We start from the raw sequence: 20,383 nt of genomic DNA on the forward strand, positions 1-20,383 counted from the left end.
TGATAACTAAAATTGAAGGCAGACTGGACTGTAAGAATGTCTCATCAAAAGAGACGAAAGCCTCTGCAGTGTCTGAACCTAGCAGAAGGAACAAAGTATTCCAATTTGTGTGTCCTACACGTTCTTTTACCACCACCTGTGATACATATGCCATGCATAAATGCACAAATATTGTAATGTTGGCAAGTAAGAACACATAAGTTGCTCAGAGCACTTTACTGCTGTCACAGCAGTATAAAAGCAGAATAAAAGATAGTCTCCTGTAGCTTTTCTTCAGTCCTAAACACGATCACCTTAGCTTACCAGTTTCCAAATATCCAATTTTATTTTTCAAATATTTTATTTTGCCTCTTTAAGTTAAAAGAAATGGAAAAAATATGTATATTCAAACATTAGCTGGCCACTTACTGAATTTTTCTGAATATCTTGCTCAACTTTAGAAGAAAACACTGACAGGTCACCATTAAGAATAACCTCAGCCAGAGAGTTCACCAAAGGTGCATAATGTATAATTAGAAAAACCTGTTAAAAGAAGGGGGGGAAGAAACATTACACAGTACAAGACACATACGATTTCAGTCACTGAACATATTTCTTTTGACCTCATTAAATACCATTACCTTAGTTTACATTTAAGAAAAGTACAATTGGTAACGCTGTTCATGAAATCTACCTCACTAGACAGTAGATCACAACTGTCAACAACTAGATATTTGCCCTTTCTTTACATTTTAAATTGCCTAGTTTCCGTGATTCTGCATGCTCTCTTCTCCTTCTAAAATAAAGAAATTATCCCTCCTCATCAGCTTTGAGATTAAAGTTATGCAATATTCTAGCAGGGAATCCACATTAATACCACTTCATAAAAATGTGGTTTTGGGGCAACTATACAAAATTAAATAGGGTACACAGTATCCATTAACTTTCTTGTATGTCAACGACTGACAGTACTCCAGTACACAATCATTTTGCAGTGATTCATGGTTAATGTCATGCAGTAGGCTGATCTGATCTGGACAGAACCAGCTTGCATCTAGCCGCAAGAGTCATATACCCATTCTTTCCAAAGAAATATTGAGGCTGGATCTCTAAACAGTGGTTCTAGCTGAAAAGCCCCCAAATAATTTCCAAACCATTAAACCTGAGCATTGTTAGGACAATATTTAGTTAAACACAGTATCCACAGGTTTTCTGAATCAAGTCAGAACCATTACAGACATTCAAAGGTAAGGTGGTTAGTACTGAACAGAAGCCTACATAAAAAAAAACACTTTGGAAAGTTGCAACACACTTCAAAATACCTTGAACAACCTCACAAATCACTCAAACTTCTAATCCAGAAAACAGGAAGACCAAAACATCCTCTGTATAGTTCAAGCACCTTACATATTCACTTTGAAATAACCCTGGATTTCTATCTGCTGCTACAGGTGTTTCAAGCACTTTTTAATACATGAAGAGCTACAACTAATGAATATGTCTGACATCAGTAACTGAAATAATTAAAAAAGTTTTCAGATGCTTAGTGTATGCTTTTTCAGATAGGATGTTTTAGCATATATCCTACCCCCTCAGAGATGCTCTCTAGGTTTAAAAAAAATAAAGCGTTTCTGCCAGTTACAGAAAACAGCTTGATTTTTCAGACCACATCCCATTCTGATGCACAAAATTTGCTCCCCATTCTTCATCATTAGGAAACAGTGTTTCATTTTCTTTATTAAAACACACTTAATATAGATGCAAATCTTGAAGTGATATCTTAGCTAACACTCCCACTGAAATCAATGGGATTAAGAGAGTTTGAAGTATATAACACTTAATGACAAAGACTGCTTTAGTTGCACAGAGCTGTTGCTCCCAAGGTTTTATTTGTGGTCAATAACACTTTTTAAAAGTTTAGTGATATGGGAGTTAAATTAAGACACATCACATTATGTGTTCCTGACCAATCATTTTTTTTCAGATAAGTTTTTAAAAAGGATGACAATTATGGGCCTCACAATAATAAAATGACTAATTCACAATTTAAAAGAAAATAGTTTAAAAAAAATCTGTGAAGTTAATCAAAACAATTTTCAGAGAGCATAATTTCAGAAAACCATTCTCAGTTAAGCACAGAAGACTACAGCGAGACATTATTTAGCATAAGGTTTTTTTCTTCCATTGTCTACAACCAAAACAAAAAATAAAAAACAAACATCCTAAAGCTTTCTTCATTTGGAAAAAGTTTCAGAAAGAAAAGGATATGAGACTTGTGAGAATGAGAAATAACAGGTACTCTTATAATTATTCCAATTACTGCAAAGCAACAGATTTAAGTTATAGACAAACTGTGAGGAAGTTCAGGTGCAGCTGGGGAAAATGCAAACCTGGAATCCTCCAAAGCTTATGCAAGTTCAAAGTGCAATATACTGTCCATCTAAGTTTCACCTGCAATTTTACTAAATTCTGTCCTAGCATGTTGCATGGCTCTATTACGTGCTGTTTGAAAAAATGTTGGACCTTACAAACACTGAACGTGCTAAAAGCTGCCCTATATAATAAGATTCTCCGAGGAAAGATACTAATTGAAATGAGAGGTTAGTTGGTCCATCCATAATACAAACAAATGAGCGTCTCTTTTTTATTTTTTTTATTAAAGCAGATTTAAACAATACTTGCAAAGTTGTCTTTAACAGTTTTGCTGAAATACATCAAAATACAGTAATTTCACGTACAAATTATGACACTCTTGCAAAACACATTCTGAAATAGGACAAAATAAGCTAAATACATACTTGAGAAAGAAGATAGAGAGAAACTTGGAGACTTATTTTTGGACGCTCCCCACCCTAAGGAAAGAAAAAAGTTATGAAAAACGCTGATTTACTTACAAAAAGTAAAGCATTTACACTATTTAATATCTTATTTAAAACAAAACATTGCGTTGTTCCACATTCTACATCCTACCACCAAACCTTCCAGAAAGCATCATGCCAACATTCATTTCTTGTAAACAATTTTGAAGACTCTCCTATTAAGCATACACATCTGACACTATAAACTTAAAAAAAAATTTATTGTTGTCTTTCATAGTTGCTTCTGCTAACGTTCTAGCAGCTGAAAAACTGAGGCGCATGTTGGTTTTTGTTCTGCCTGTATTTCTTCAAAAAATACTTTTCAGATAACGTTTAAAGGGTGTTCTCATATCTAGTTAGTCAGAAACAACCAAATATTACCTATATATTAAAAAAGGAGTTGTTGACAGACATTTTTCTAAATCAAGTAGATCACAGACAAAACAACCTTTAAGCATAATATGTAAATTCAATATTTTTGTGCTCAAGTTAATATTTATTAAGCTATCTCTAAAATACATTAGTGACACTTTAAAAAATCATCAAATTAATCAGTTATCTCAAGGGGGTAAAAAAATAGCCCAGTTTTACAATGATAATATCTCTGATCTCAGGCTAATAAACACATTTGCCTGAAAACAGGATCGTTGATTTTCAAGTACAAAAATCTGCAAGCTTTTGATTGCTTATGCATGAAAGGAAAGGGTTAGAACACCTGAAAATGAAAGTAAGGGTCAGGAAATCTGCTTTCTGTCCCATTTCAAATACATCCGATCAATGACAGGATGAGATGATGATCCCTATTCAGTCTTCAGTGCATAGGCAACGTAATAAGTCCATTAATCTTAGCTCAATGTAATGAAAATATTCTGAAATTCATAAAGCACTGCAAACCCTAAGAACAAACACCACTACAGAAGATTTAGGAGAACGGAAGGTGTGTGGGGGGGGAACACCAATGAGCTTTTTTTTTCCCCCAAATGACAACTGAGTATAAGAACTTGGCATTTTACAAAAAAAACTCAATTTCATTAAATTTACTTGAAGCTATGTTTTGAAGGCCATATTTTAAAAATAAAGCTTCAACCATATCGTATTATATCACAGCTGTTAATAGCAGAGTCAAGTATCAGAAATAAGGTTTAAATTTCCAGTCTGAATTGGATTTTTACATTGTGGAAAAACTGTATGTGTATACTAGAAAAAGGTATTATAATCTTTTCTCACCAGGAGACTTGTAACCACATCAGAAAACAAAACCAAACATCTCCCAGTGTTGCAGAAACTCAAACCCAGATTCGAATTTATAACTCCTCTTGTCCTCACTATTGCTAACATTTAACAACCACATCATCCAAAATAGTACGTGCCTAAGTGAATAAAGCTTCATCTATTCTGTTCTTAGATTCAGTCTCAGAGTATTTCCCCACAGTCACCTTATTCAAACTTTCATATACAAGAACTTTGACATAAGCGTTATTAATCGCTACAGAATACACCTGCCAGACAAACCACTATACATACCAAAAGTAAAAAATCCTTTAAGACTTAAATATTGGCAGGTATCCCTTACCTTATCTTGATTGACTAATGAATACACATAGAGGGGAAGAAAGAGCCTATTAAGTAGGTGGTCTGTCAGCACATCATTTAAAAATTCACAGTTAATGATAAGGATATCATTAAGGTAATGCAAATGATCAAGATGTTCTGCTACCAGGTCACTCAGTTTGCCCCTATTTCTGTGCCTGAAAGAGAGCAGAAAAAGAAAACCTCAGATACAAACAATGGTAGAAGTGTTTTAAAAAACTTAATGACAGAATTTATATACATCTCTTCCACAGATGACCTTGTGCAGGTTGACTACCTGAAGTAGATGTTTTCAATATAGCCGCCTGAAGCAGCTAGGGAAGAGTATTCAGATTTGTATTTGCTTTAGGATGCACAAATAAATTTTTTCCCTGAGTTTTCAGAAGCAATATTTCTATGAAACTTCAGTTTCTACCTTCAGAGTCTTTTCAGAAGCCAATCATAAAAATAGTAAGGTTTGTTTCCAAAAGTAAAATAAATTTATGTTTTAATGTAACTTTTATCTCCCCTCTTTAAGAAAGTGTGAAATAGCCGCCCATTCTAAGGCATGTGTATAGAACTAAGGACAACTTAAGCAACAAAATGTTTCTGTACTTGACAGTGGAATGTTACACAGGAATTTCAGATCTGACAGTTCAACTTTTAATTAAAAGTTCAAATTTCCGTATTACAATTTTTTCTAGAAAAGCTTTTCAGAATGCTGTTCTACTGATATAGTACACAGAGAAGGAACATTTAAAAAAGCAACGTTAATATGACTAAGAAGCACAAAATGCCATTTCTGTGTTCTGAATATCTATTCAACTTAGTGGAATCAAAACAAAGATGAGGAAAAAGCATACTGCTAGACAATAATTTACTTGTAAGGATATTAGCGCAATTAGGGAACACAGCACTAACCACTATTATTTCAAAGAATCACTAATATAACTTTGTGAGAGTTAAAAGCTTGAAGTGTGTACAGGGAACTGCACTGAGAAACTAACTTAACTGAACTACTACAGACAAAGCAAGGGAAAAGCACTTCTTTACAAATGCTGGGAATTGAATAAGCTTACTCTTCATCAGTCTGCACACAGTTATCCAGTTCTATCACGTGGCTTCCAATAAACCAAACAAGGTTGGAGAAATAAGGGACAGCAGTTTTATCTCTAATGTAATGCAGCATTGGTTGGTTGTCCACTGAAGAAAAATTGTTAAAGAGAAAAATCAGTTTCCAATTTCTTTTTTAAGAAATACAACAAAGTTATTTGCTGAATTTTGATTACATGCTAGCTTTTCATACAAGTATACACCTGAATTTATCTGATGCATGAAACAGGCATCTACAAAAGTTTTGCATCAACTCTCAAATGAGCTTAATGTTGATATATTTACATAGGTGTGAAGATAAACAAATCTAGTGGAATTCAGAAAGTTTTTAGCACATTCTTTATTAAAAAGAAGAGAAAAAGCATAAGAATAAAGCAGTAATGCTGAAAGTCAAGCTAGTTAGACTTACATGACACTGCATTAAGGAACACAGGAATCATCAGTGAAGGAAGGGCAAAAGAAACAGACAACAGTTAACAGGATTAGGAACTGGGATAGTGACATCCTCCAAAAGGGTTAAAAAAGCTAAAGCACGAGGCATCTAAACTAAAAGATATACGGTAGGCGTTAGATAAGAACATTTGCAAATGGTAGTCAGAAAATTATGAAACCTGAATGTCGCGCTGTTTTCAACTGTAACCTTCATAACATTGCAACATTCAGCTAAATATTCTTACCATGAAATATTATCATTTAGTTTAGTAATTATACACAAATAACGCATGAAGCCTGCACTTTGCTCTTTTTGTGAACTCATTCAGGCATACAGTTATTTGAAGTAGCAAACAAATACTACAATGCCTATTTCTCAGCATACAAGAGAAAGAAATTTTGTCCCTAGTGGTCAACACTATAAAAAAGGTACCCGCTATAAAGAGGCTATGTGGATTCTTTGTGTAGTGAACCGTTTATTGCTTTAAGAAAGATCTTACATTCTTATATGATGAAGACTGTCATCAAATCACTAATTCTCTTAATTGATAGAAAGCTGTGTTAAATTTGCAATAGAGTCAAATTAAAAATCGATGAAAGTGTAAGAAGCCCTGTATGAACATATTTCACGATGCCTTACAGCATGCTGGTTTCAGAGACAAATTCTGAATGCACACCCATTTTTCGCAGAAATCACTGTGGTATTTTCAGTCTATTGCACAACGAACATTTATAAACTTACAGAAAAATTGAGGTTAGAAGGGACTTCTGGAGGTCACCTAGGCCAAACTCCTTTTCAAAGCAGGGCCAACTTCAAAGTTGGATCAGGTTAGTTTGGGGCCTTGCTGAGTTTTGAAGATATCAAGTCATAGAGATTTCTCAGCTTCTCTGGGAATCCTGTTCTCATGCTTAGCCACTGTGAAATGTTTTTTCCTTGTGTCCAGTTGGCATATCCAGAACAGGAATCTAACTGCATACTATTTAAAAATACACACTCTAGCTTTGGGTTTCTGTTTCATAAAAATCAACATGTGCACTTGTAAAGCAAGCATATCAGCATGCTAAGGTTTTCAGTCTCATAACAGGAACTAAATTTAAAGATGTATGAAAATTAAACTATAATGAAACAAACATTTCGCACACATGCCTTTTTTATATTAAAAAAAAAAACCATACCTTTGTAGACATTTAAAGTTATAGTCCTAACAGCAATTCTGACCATGCTTTCTGGGTGGTTAAAAAATTTTATAGCTTCTGTATACAAAGCAAAGTCATTAGTGTGCTGTAACAAAAGGAAAGAAAGCATTATGTATTAACTGAAACTTGTAAAATCCTAGCAAATATTCTGTACGTGAAAAATGTTTTCCATGTATTGCTCAGATATTTTTAATTTTTATAAAGTAATTAAAATGGTTTAACAATGCAGAGTCAGTTGCAGTTGTAGCTTTGATATAAAATAAACTGCTTTAACCATCAAAGCAGTCCATGTTCACTCTGAGCATATTCAGAGTTTTGATGCCCTCTTTTGGCAGAAAGTGGTATGCAGAAAGAGGAAGAAAACATTTCAACTTTGGCCTCTGATGAACCAGGCCTTGCAGACTTGTAATAAGCCTCTTAAGAATTGAGTGGCAGAAAGGAAAAAAAAAAATCCTGTTTAGAAAAGCATGGTAAGTAAACAGCACATAACAGGTTGAATTCTCAGTGAAGCAGACTTGAGAATCGCAGAAACAGTCAAAATAATACTAACTTTTAGATTTCAGTCACGCTGTAGCAGTACAAGGACAGGGACCTTCTTTTTTTAAATATGCTTCTCCAGAGATCATCACAAATGAATTCTCAATCACTGATATTACCATAATAAAAATAAATTTAGAACAAAGTCATGTTGAGACTGAATGGAATACACCTCAAACTGGTATCAATTTTTACTCAAACTCTTTTCATCCTTATACTGCAACTCTTTCTTCACTTACCTCATTATAAAAGAAATGTACAGTATGATTGTTGAGTTTCAGGGAAAGAGTTTTCAAAAATGATATATAATAGGCCATGATCTCCTCATCAGAAAAGTCAAATTTGTGGACAATAATAGAATTCACATAGTTATTAGAAAGCAGGTAGTCTGAAAAAATAAGAGATATGACACAGGTTAATCAAAAGAGAAAAAAATCATTATGCTAATTAGCTGTATTTAAAGTACCAGCTAGCAGCAAACTATCTGATGCCTGAAGAGCCCAATTTTTAGCCAAACTCCTTAAGTGACAAATTCAAGCAGTAATATGAGAAGAACAGGAGTCAACTGAGAACAGAATATACTTGCACTTACGTTTCCTCAATTTAAGCATGCTTTATGGTACTTTGTTTTGTGGCTAACAAATTAAACCCTTAAAACAGCACAAACAAATAACATGCGCAAAAAGCTCCCTTTTCTCCTCTCAAAGTACTATACTCTCATAGGCTTGTGTATAATTTTCTCTTATTGATAGTCTCAGAGTACACCTTCAACTGATCATTAATTTTCTGTCTTCTTTCCACGTTTCTTAAAACCTTGAAGTAAACACAACTTTTCAACTGAATGCCAGCCCCAGTGATGTCAGAACAGTTACAGTAGGAATTAGATGACAGACTTCCACTGCATAATCTGCAGTAGCCAAGCAAATGTTTCAGGCCACAACTAACTGCTGAGTTAAAGAACCCCTTGAAATGTGTGAAATGAGTGTTTCAAGAGTATCAAACAATTAACTTTTGTACTACTGAAAATTTATATTAAAAGATATTTTGGAGCAAATTACACTATATTTGCAGCAGTGTTTAATTAAAAAGATTTAGAAATTTAAAGAGAGGGGCACCAGCATTAAAGTTCATGAAATTAAAAAGATTTAAATCAAATCTTGTTCATTTAATCCTAAATAGTTTAAAAAATGTGCCCTTACACAGTGATGTTTCATGACTGATGTTTTCAAAAAGGATGTTCAAGGTCTGCAGCAGCTGTACACATACATAGCGACCAGACTTCTGACGCAGGATGTTCAAAAAGAAAACAAACATATTCTTCTCCAAGAAAAAGCTAGAATACAGTAAAGAGGTGTCAGTAATTTACTTGCTATATTTAACAAGAACATGATTTTACTAGGATCAAGGATGATTCTAGGAAAGATTCACAAGTTGCTTATTTACAAGGAAGTATTCTGCAAAGTTTTATCCGTATAACATAAGAACATCTTTCAAAAGCCCTTAAAAGTAACTAGGGCACTTTAGAAACATTCAAATTATGTGGTAAAGGGATATAAAGACATCAGAGCTATTTAAACTTCCTTTTTTTAAGTTTTAATGCATCCAATTTATCAGGCAGATTCCCTACCTTGCAATCACAAGTTGACAATTTTGAAGGGAGAGCTTTTAAACGAAGGTTAGATTTTACTTAACTTTCACTTGCTCCTAAACTAACAGGCTATTTATCTCCAACACTGTTCAGCTGATTTTTTTTTGTTGGCGCTGTAAAGGCTCTTCTATAGCGGATTCAGCAACTCTCAGTTTCTGCTATCACCTTCAAGCTCAATTCTCAATTACCTATGTGTAAGACCATGTTAGAGTACTGCAAATTCTTATTAAATATGCAATTAAAAAGGAAGTAAACTCAAAGCATAAACTAGAAGAACGTCCACAAGGAGCTGAGCAAAAAAAAGAAGGCTACATATCAGAAGCAGGCATCTTAAAAGCGTGATTTGTGCACAATTCAAAGAGAAGTGATTGCCTGCAGCATTTTTAAACCAGCAATGAACATAGTTTAAAAAAACTCTAAAGGACTTTTTCCTATCAGGACCTCATAAATACAAATTTATGATAAAAATATTTCTGCATAAACTGCACAGAAACAAAACTGTACAGCCCTGAAATTCTTCCAAGCAGAGACTGTAGTGAGGAATGTGATGGAGCTATAGTACAGATATGAACAATCAGAACTGTACAAGCTTTCTTTCTTAGTTCACATCATAACCCAGTCACATTAAACTCACCTTGTAAAAATAAAACTAATCATCCCCTGAAAAAGGAACATTAAAAGTAATTAAAAACACCAAACAAACTAGCTTTCATCATTTCAGTCACAAATTCCCTTCATAAAAGACTAAGTATTTTCAAGTAAATAATTTCATAGACAGTCAAGCTATGGGTATTAATAGTCAGATTTGCAACTCTGAATATTCAGTTTATTTCTTTAAGTTTATTTTTCTATCACATTATTTTACAAGGACAAAAATACCAACTAAACAAAATTTCTAAATATCATAGCTAGAATAAGATACTCATTTAGAGTATCTTATATAAATTAAAGTGAGCAAATGAAAGTCATATGATATTAATAGATGTACTGAGTAAAACCAGACCCTAAAATAGGTTAATTTTGTATTTTACTATGTAAAAGATTTTAGGGACAAACAAAAACAGTACTTGGAAAAAAGGCCTCTGGACTTTGAATACTATTTTTTTTTTAAATTAATAGAATATATTGGTTATTTTAGAACCAAATTCTCTGTTTCTTTATAAGAAAAGAATTTGATCCTGCTTAGCTTTCTGCTACAGGATATAACCCTTCTATCAATATTCATGAAAGGCAGTCTTAGAAGAGTTCGCCTCTTGCAATTAGATCTCTATGCAACTCCAAGCAATTTTGAATCTGGATTTTGTTTTTGAAGAACGATTAAAATTACTTACTCAAATACTGAACTGTCATTCTGATCTCCCCATATAAGGATCTCTGTTATAGAACGAATAGTCTCCACCAGTAGATTGCGGTTGTGATCTGTTACTGTCGTGTTTTTGGTCAAAACATGATACATGTACCTAAAAGAAAAATTAATTGCAATTAATATGCCATCCTGTGACTTTCACACACATACCATGTTTGTCTGTAGTCACTGTAACTTAATTTAGATACACATACACACTATTTCTAATCATTGTATGATTTTAAAACTCTAAAATTTCCTTTGAGTACTGACGCAAAGGGAAAAGTAATTGTTAAACAGAATATGTGACAAATAAATCCGTAACTACCCAGACTATTTATGAATGCTTATGCACATATATTAACAGGAGAAATCACATAAAACTTGTCCCGTGTGCTTGTTATGGCAACTTGGTGAAACTTATTTGTGAGTACTTTGAAGTCCAGTAGCTGACAGAGAAAAGAGTAAGTCCAGAAAAACGCATGTGTAGATCTAGCTAGAAAACTGCCTTCTATTATCTGCAGTGACACTTGTCAGAACATATGTTAATTTAATGGTTAACGATATGGACTATCGAAGACTATTTCACTCATCTTGACAAAGCTTCATCTTCAAGTCTTTGACCATTCAAACATAGAAATACCGCTCTGAAAGGTGGCAAAGTCCAGCTCTACTGTCTCAAAGTTTAAGACTGTCTAGTGAAGTTAGAGAAACGTGTGTCTATAAAAACAGGTTACAGGAACCTAAACAAAATTCGAAAAGCTTGCATTACAGATCTCAGAATTTTACTTAGTCAAAAGTGCATTTTCTGTTTTTCTTCTGTTTTCAAAATAATATATTATGTCAAAGACTATTTCCCTTTGTCTTAAGAAAGTGGGGGAAAGATTTTAAGAAAAGCATGAGAAGATATTCAGAATCACTCCTCTCATCTGTGGCTTTTGCTTTTAGGAAGTAATAAAGAAAAAGGAAGAATGTAAGGAAGTGGCACAATTATTATGAAAGAACAAAATTTAAATTACTACATATTTAGAGAATTTTCACATAATTTTAAGACTGCAAAAAGTTCAGCTTACTAAACACCTGCAAGTTCTGGCTATGGGGCAGTCTATCGTTGTTTTGGGTGCTGCAGAAGTTTGTCCAATGATTACAGGTTGAGACTTTAGCAAACCATTAGTATAGGAGTGTAAAACACAGGAGTTTAAGAGTTAAGGATGCCCATTTTTAAGGAAAGCCACAGACCCAATGACCTCCAGTGGCTGGGGAGCAAAAGATAAAAAAAATATAGATTTTGCCAAGCTACCATACAGTTCCAGGAAATATTGTGCATTTCTAAAACAAAATTTTGGGAGTCTCTGGTTGCAATAAGTTTCAGAAATGTGTCAAAACCAGACTTGAAATCACATTTCAAAAACCAGTATTTCCCATCAATTTAATCTACTTAATCACCGCACAGGGGAAACATGCAGCTGGACATTAGAACGCCACTTAACTGAATACCTGTATAAGACTGTTCCAACTATTTATCAGGCTTCGGAAGAAACAAAAGAAGATATCATCTAGCTTTAGAACCTTTTTCATGTTTTAATTCAATGAAGAAAAGTTTAACCATACTTCCAGTTCCCTTAAAATTTACAACTGGTTTTAGGAATCTTCTTCAACCCCGACAGAGTTGCCTCTCAGTTGGCCAGAACTTCACATGACTTGCTACAAGACACAGACCATCCTCACAGGCCATGCAGGAAACAGGAGCTATTCCATAAAAGTTTATTATAATCTTGTGGTAAGATGTTATATGTCTGCCAATTATGACCGTGCTTAATCATTGAACAAGGGCTTACTGTGTTAGGTACTGCATAAACACATTGGAAGCTAAACGAGCAACTCTGAAAAGTTTACAGTTTTAACAAATTGATATACCACATGGTTCTTTCCCTCCCCCAAAATCAGCAATGTGATAAAGAATAAATCATATTAAGGCTAGCTGAGCAGAGGGAGGAGGAAGAGAAAAGGAAAAGATGGCAGGAAGGGGAAAAGATAGGTCTTTCATACTCTTCCTGTTCAGTAAAAAATTCTCTGTCTCTGTCTCTCTCTCCCTCTCTCCACTGTTTTTCCTCACAGATCAATACCTGTTTCCCAAATCCAGATCTGGAACTGCTCAGGTTGAAACCAGTCATGGGAAAAGATGATTCATAGCTACCTCCTACAGTCATATCTGCCTAGTCACGTGCTGGTTCACAACAGAAGTAACTCGACAACAAGACAAGCTTATGCGCAGATCCTCTTCAGTTAATCCAAGTATCACAGTTCAAAATTCCTTCTGTGGAGACAGACAGTACGATGGTTCACAGAGAAGATGGAGCAGTGTGTAAGTTTGACCACCTGTTAGAATTCCTGAGGCTTTCTAATAAGCACATGGTACACAGGTCCTGCAAAAACTTCCTGTTATGGTACTATACCTGTTATCAGGACAATGAGTCAAGTCATTGCTCTGTGTGCACGTCAGTTAATAGAACAATGAACAGTTGAAGTCTGAAGGCAATTACATCAGAAGAGTTCATTCTGCAATAATCTACTTAGTAACTATTTGTTGAGAGAGAGAGTTAGTTTAGTTTTAAAAGGATAATTAATGTTACACTGCCTAACATATTTTAGCCTATTTATTTGAAGCGATATGTTTATAGATATGATAATTTAGATATATTTATAATTAGTAACATTACATAAACTTGGGAACAAGGTTTACTCCAACTACAGAATTCTGATAAGTAAAAACAATGGAAAGAATTATATGCTATTATCTCAGTTAAAGAGTCACTGCAATGTAGGGCATTACAAACATTTCTGACAAAGCAAGGAAAATTTAATAACCATAAATACATTCTTAAGTCCAAATTTATTTGCTGGATATCAGTATCACAGCAAAGTTTCCTGACTTGCAAACACACCAATGCACTAAGAGAAAATACAGGCTTTACTTTTAAGCTGCTCCTTTATCCATTTACTTGAAAATAGATGAAAAAGCATGCACGAACTTGTTTCCCTTACCAGATAGGTCATTTAACATCCTGTATCGTGAGACTACAAAGTATTGCACAAAACTGGTATTTTTATATTTACACAAATTCTTTAAAAAAAAAAAAACTATCTTAGCATGCTGATTATAAAGGATAAAAGTTTGTGCTCCAAAACACTAAACCCTGACAAAGAAGAGACTCATCTCTATCCCTCTACATCCGAAAGCTTCAAGTTCAAACAAAAAAAACAAACAGAAAAACCCACCATACAGGAAATATCAAAGCACCTGATGATACCACTGACATCAGTGGGAGATTTTGCCAACAACTTCACAAGACAGAAAGTTCTGAATATTTTCTGGTAAGAAACCATGCTCATCACAGTACCATATTACAATTACTCATGAATACATAAATTGTGCAATTATTTTTCTACTTCTTACAAAAAGCACATTAAAACAGATAACAGTTTAGGAAGTCGAGCACTCGGGAAACACTATACTAGAGAATTTAACTATAATATACTTGCTGCTTCATGCTGCCTATAAATACATAATTAAGGTCCTTGTAGAGGAAACTCAATGCACAGCATGGTCAGTAGTTCAGGAAATGAATCAGGTATGAAACAAGAATCTTTAGTCATACTTACTTACGGACACTATGTGACCAGGTCATGAGAAATGTTTAGCAAGCAACTATAATGGCATGTATCCTGCACATAAAAGGATTTAATTAAAATACCAAGCATTGAGATAATAATGAGAAACATTTAAAAGTAAAAACAGGTCTAGATAAAAAACCTCTTTACAAACAGGTTGGAAAAGTAGGAAAAACGTTATTTGTACCTAGAAACAGAGATACCAAGCTCAAATTCCAGATAAGGCTGCTCAACCTTTCACATTAGCAGGAAAACCAAGGTTATAATCAGAAGATAGCTTCAGAAATGGCCAAGTTGGTTCAAGATACTACCACTGAATTACTGGAATAAATCACACAAATTCTCTTTATCCATTCCACTGTGAAGCTAACCAGCTTAAATTACAGTTTGTAGACTGAGAGGGGAGGAAGATCAACTAGATCTGGCTACGCATCTACTGAGGTTAGACTATCCTCAACTGGCAATAAGAACTTTCTTGATATTTTAGCCACAGGTCACAACTCCTAAGGTGAGGAGCTGCAGAAACAGATTACAGTGACTACTGCAGCAGCCAGAGATAACAGTAAGAAACCCTAACCTATACAAGAGTGGCTGCCTTTCATGCAAAAGTAGGCAAGAACCATACCTGAAGAAGTCACACAAACAAGAGAAAGAAGAAAATGAAGCTAGTGAGGAAGCAATAACTTCAGGCTTGCATAGCCGAAAAGACTGTTGCCTCAAACAGCCATGGTGCATTCATTTTTAGGATTGAAAGCACGTACAGAACAGAGGGATAGAGAAACAGTGCATAAAGGGAAAAGATAATTTCATTTTAAACTGCTAGATGCCACCTTTAAGAAGTGGGTTCTGACCCTGTCTCAGAGACACAATTCTCATATAAAGGTAAAGAAGTTATTTGAGATCATTTTCATAGGCAGCCACTACTACTGTTCTTGTTTCCAGAACGTTTAGCCTTTTTGCATTTACTAAGTATTGATATTCCCACAATTATTAACCAAAGGGCATGAAAAGGCCAAGTTCTCTGAAAAATACTAGTGACAAGCAGCCAGGAAGTGCATAGTACCATATCATAACCTCTCCAGATCTCAGTTCCACAAGGTATTAGATAACTAGATTAAATTGTGCCTAACTGTTTCCACTAGACCACAACGTCACACCAAAACACTTAACATACAATATCACAATTTTCCTTTAGTCAATCCATTCCACAGCACATTTGTTCAAAGACTGAATAAGCAAAATTTCAAAAGCAAGCCTTGAAGAAACTGTATTAAGGCTGACAGGAAGGAAGTTCCAGATCCAACATCTGCTGACTAAAAGCAATAATTCTCTCAGTTCTACTGAACCCAGCTGTATTGTTTACAGTTTAGATTAAACCCGACATTTATGCATGTTTAAAAAAAAAAAAAAGTATTTCCATAAGGATTGCCCAGGTTAATTTCATTCTGGTAACATAGCATAACATAATTTCAATAGGATAAGCTAATTGGTAACAGCAAGGTTGGTGTGTTCTACTCAACACATGCACAAGAAACTCAGCATTGTTTTTTGATAGAGTTGAAAAAAAATAATGCAGACAACTCAAAAGAAGGTGAACTTATCAAGATAGGCTTTCCTCCATGTTCCTGAAATGAAGAACCTTTGCTCTTTTTCATTCTGTTACTTTACTCACTTCAACCGTTATCTTAGAAAAGCCCTAAATTTCACTTTACTGCTGGGGAACTGCTTTTGCTATTGACATTTAGCTAGCAACTGTAATTCGCACAGTCCGCTAAACAAACACTTGGAATATACAGAGTCTGAACAGATCAAAGGTATCGGTTCTTTTACAGTAATGTCATTTTAGATTTCACAGTTAAAGATATTACACATACACACACAAAATCCAACAAAGCTAGTATTCTAGAAGAGAATTATATGCTTCAGCTCTTAGATAAGAGGCACAAACCACAATACTTCTTCTAGACTAAGTCCCTTCTGCTGCAAACCAAACAGGATATTACTTGTTCTACCATCCATAGCCACAAGAGAACATACGATCACATTTTTCTTGCCTAAAAGATTCTAACATGCTGAAAGTGTCCCTCTCATCAGCCTCTTTTCTCTAAAATTGAATTCAATTTCTTCAAATTTCATCAAGCATCGGCATTCTTGCTCTCTCTTTCTCTGCAATTGAATTTGTTTCTCTCCGTATCAAAACCAGATAGGTGTTCTATCTAAATGTCCACTAGTACTAAGTAGCTCAGAATAACTGCCTTCTGTATGTTAAATACAACATTCCTATGTTTCTATCTGAGGGTAACTTTTTTTCCCCCTTTCCCTCTCTTCCCTTTCCTTCCCCAGCAATGCCTGATGATGTTGACTTACTCAGTCTGACCTACCATGCTTTCAAAATTACTTTCTGCAGTACAGTTACATTCCGTTTTGTATTTATGCACTCAATTTCTCTTTCTTTGGTAAAGAGTCACACACTTTAAATTTAATCTTGCTGGTTTTCAACATTTCTCCGGTTTAGAGATAAGGACTAGAATACATAGATCACCTTGAAAAAAGCACTTGTAAGATTCAAATCTTATACAAGTGCATCCTACTCATTACTGCCAGAGCCCATTCAAATTCTCCTTGTAATTTGACTAATCATTGAAAACTACCAACTATATATTTCTCAATAAGTTTTGTATTCACAGTGATTTCATTTAGAAAGTGCTTTCCTTGTTAATGCTCTCCTTTTCTTGTGATAAAGATTACTGCTACTGGCATTGCATTGCTGATCATACATCACTTATTATTATTGCAGATAAAAAATAATTTGAGGGAGGAGAGGGGGCACCTCAAGCTGTTAATTCACTGAGTTATCCACTGAGGTCACCAAGAACTGAATCATGAAGAAAGGGCATTGCCACCTGTTCAGAATAGGATTAAGAGCATCACCTTTTTCACATATTGCCCCAAATGAATTTTATTTTCATGCTGTTGAGCAAAATTGTCCATTTTGTTGCAAAGTATTCAGATTTCTCTACAGCTAAGTCTGAAGACAATTACTATACAACATTTGGCTTTTACAGGCAGACTGGGAAGGAAAGAAGGAACAGTATAAAACAGTAATACAGCAAGAATATTTAACAGTGACAAACACTCCAGCTTCTTCAGCTTCATATTTAGAGAACATTACAGCTATTATTTTAAAAGCTACCCTAAGCATAACTGTCAAAAACATAAGTGTTAACTGCTAAAAACACAGATTTTTTTTTTTAAATTAGAACTTAAAAAAGATGAAAAACGTGTTGTTCCCACATGCAACAGTGAATGAATGAATAATATGCTTATATTAGGATTCATTCATTACTGATATTCACCTAAGCTAAACAAAACCCAACAGATCACTACAATTTTTTAATTTAAAACAAAAGCAGTTTTAGGACAACAGATACAGCTCCCTTAATTTGCTTTGGGACCAGATTCTGACATTAGTAAGATGCTTAAAAAGCTGAGCCTGGGAACCCAAAAACATTATCACGGCTATCCACAACAGTCAGAAAATTAAGAGAAGGCAGCTAGAGACATGAAACCTGCACACACATTCAAGTAACAGACCAGGATCATATCTGGTCTTTCCCAAAGGAAAACGAAAATAGGTCCATTTAGATCAATCTGCAGGCTTTAAACCAGGAGGAAGTCTGTGACAATTGTCCATCCACTCACACCATCCAAATCTGAACCCTGATACACAATCGGGGAAAGCCTCAATTTCTAATATGCTGCTCCAGATCTATTTAGGAGCTGCCCATTCAAGTTCGAATGCAAGTTTTAAAGTCACTCTTCGTAGTTTGAATACCACTGCACCTATGGAGGATGAGAAAAAAAGGCCTTAGACTAAAGTAAAGAGGAACCCCAGGTATCATGCTTTTATGAAATGATAGCTATACTAATTGGGAGAATCAACGCAGAGATATGCGGATCAAGAAGAACTGATATCTCACTTAAAAGATCATTAACATTACTCTTGAAAAATTAATTCGCCTATTCATAACGGGAATACAAGTTACTCTAGGAAGCAAGAAGATAAGGCAATTAATTTCTGCAATACTTCAGCTGCCATTAAAAGGGAGACAATATTTCATGCAGTGGATATGAACTGAATATCAACGAATATGGTACTTCTCACTCTACCAGAAGTAATGCAATGACAATTTTCAGTTCCTTAAACTAACTTCCCTAAAATAGGATGGCATCTTTCACTTCGGAATGACAAAACTCAGGAAAAAAAAAATTAATTATGACCAGGTCCAGCACCACAGTTATTCAGTAATGAGAGAAGCTCTCTAAGAAGAGACCTCCTTGATTTTCTTGCAGTAATCAGAACTCTTAGAATGAAACAGAGAACTTAGGAGTTTTTATCCCTTGTCTTCTCTCCAACTGTCCCGTGGCAGAGCTAGAAAAAGTTACTCCATTCCTTCTGCAGTTAGCAATAACGCACGGATATCAGACTGCGGAGACTACCACTACAACTCCCAACCTCAATAGCTTTATTTTCGTGCCAGCTGCTGAGCCTTCTACTCAGGATACATCCCTGGACCTGCAGACCACCTCCCTGACTGTTGTGAATCACTGCTGACTACTAAGATCTTTTTCCTTTTCAAAAGCTCTGTACTGTTCACAGCCCAGGACCAGGTTCCTTGCTTCTTGGCCACTACCAGGAAACAATAAAAGTTCTCTCTCAACAGGAATGTAATATTTCTCGTATGCAACACCTCTTACGCTCTACTCTACAGGGTGAGTCTGTAACATAATCAGAAAAAAAAAACACGTATCACAGCCGTGAGTGTGACATTGCATCATGGAACTGAGTCTGTCCTGAAGATATTTGGGGACAAAGAGACAAAAGTGCTATCAAAATCGGGATTCATTTCACTGAGAAGGAGAAAGAAACAAAACCACGCTAGATGGAAGACCTCCGTCGCTGCTCGAGAACTGCTCCAGGAGCCTTTGGCTCAGGAAAGCTGCAAAACGCGTAAACCGGGGAGGGACCGGGAAGCCTCCCCCGCCCCGCACGCCTCTGAGCCTCCGCGGCCGCCTCCGAGCCGCCCGAGGCGGAGCCCACCAGCTCTCCCCCGCAAACGCCGACAGGCGCCGGCAGCCCCGCCGGGGAGGGCAGCCGCGGAGCGACTCCCGCTCGCCGCCCCCGGCAGCCCCGCGCTCCCCTCAGAGCCCTTCCCCCTCTCCGCCCCCCTCTTCCGAGCCCCCCGCCGGCCCCGCGCTTACTTGAGGTGATCCAAGGAGTGGATGCTGCGGGCGGCCTTCCCGTGCCCGCCGCCCACCCAGCTGCGGGAGCGGCCGAACATGCTGGCGGCAAAGGGTGGTTGCGGCCCGCGAGGCTCTAGGCCGCCATGGCCCCGAGGGGAGCGACGCGCCGAGCGGACGGGCAGCGCCGAGGCGGGCGGAGACCAGGAAGCAGCCGGCACCTCAGCGACCGGCGGCCGCCGACCCAAGCGACCGGCGCACGCAAGCGCCAAGGCGCACGCGCCGACGGGGCACGCTGGGAAATAGAGTCCCGCCGCCCCGCCTCCCCCAGCCTGGTAGCAAGGTGCGGACTGCAAGTCCCAGCATGCACCGTGCGCGCGGCACAGCGCGGGGGGCGGGCTCCGCGCAGGGAGGCGCCGGGGCTGTTGGTGCCCGTTGAGCTCAGGCGGGGGGCTCGAGACCGCGGCGGCGGGAGGGGCGGTGTGCGCCAGCCGGGGCGGACAGGAGCGTCAGGCGAGGGCTTAGGACGGATCCGACATTTTTCTGGGGGATGCCTGTTTTTCCAGGGTCCCCGAGGTGGGGAAAGCGGGATGGGGACGGTCCTTTTATTTCGGCTGTGTCATCGCTCCCTGCAAGGGGGTAAAAACAAACAGTGAAAGCAAAACACCGGAGCCGAAGGGGAAAACACTCCTCCCGCTGTCCTTCCCTGCAGGCTCTGCGACGCCTCGGGTCCTCCTGGCGCTGCGGCCCCTGTCCTTTCCCCCTGCTGCAGCGCGGACCGAGAGGAGGCGC

At 36.9% G+C, this 20,383-nt stretch overlaps 1 protein-coding gene across 10 annotated transcripts in view; it reads right to left on the reverse strand.

Moving 5' to 3' along the window:
* CLEC16A (C-type lectin domain containing 16A) overlaps positions 1 to 20,342 on the reverse strand; it is a 96,968-nt gene extending 76,626 nt beyond the window's left edge. For 7 of the 10 annotated variants that reach the window (XR_011134752.1, XR_011134751.1, XM_068908893.1 and 4 more), the window contains exons 1-9: positions 19,613 to 19,867; positions 10,665 to 10,793; positions 8,885 to 9,018; positions 7,925 to 8,073; positions 7,128 to 7,233; positions 5,486 to 5,609; positions 4,411 to 4,585; positions 2,778 to 2,831; positions 409 to 522 (exon numbers count right to left, since the gene is read on the reverse strand). Coding sequence is in view for 8 of the 10 variants with exons in the window: in XM_068908893.1 (XP_068764994.1) it covers positions 409 to 522; positions 2,778 to 2,831; positions 4,411 to 4,585; positions 5,486 to 5,609; positions 7,128 to 7,233; positions 7,925 to 8,073; positions 8,885 to 9,018; positions 10,665 to 10,793; positions 19,613 to 19,692 (1,065 nt within the window). In the remaining 2 variants the exon portion in view is untranslated. Of the gene's footprint in view, positions 1 to 408; positions 523 to 2,777; positions 2,832 to 4,410; positions 4,586 to 5,485; positions 5,610 to 7,127; positions 7,234 to 7,924; positions 8,074 to 8,884; positions 9,019 to 9,967; positions 9,994 to 10,664; positions 10,794 to 12,804; positions 12,996 to 19,612 lie in introns of all 10 variants that reach the window. The other 3 variants (XM_068908894.1, XM_068908892.1, XM_068908890.1) reach the window with 2 other exon arrangements.
* Positions 20,343 to 20,383: the final 41 nt, after the last annotated feature.

This window comes from Struthio camelus, chromosome 15 (genome assembly GCF_040807025.1).
Source record: "Struthio camelus isolate bStrCam1 chromosome 15, bStrCam1.hap1, whole genome shotgun sequence".
Classification (NCBI taxonomy): Eukaryota; Metazoa; Chordata; class Aves; order Struthioniformes; family Struthionidae; genus Struthio; species Struthio camelus.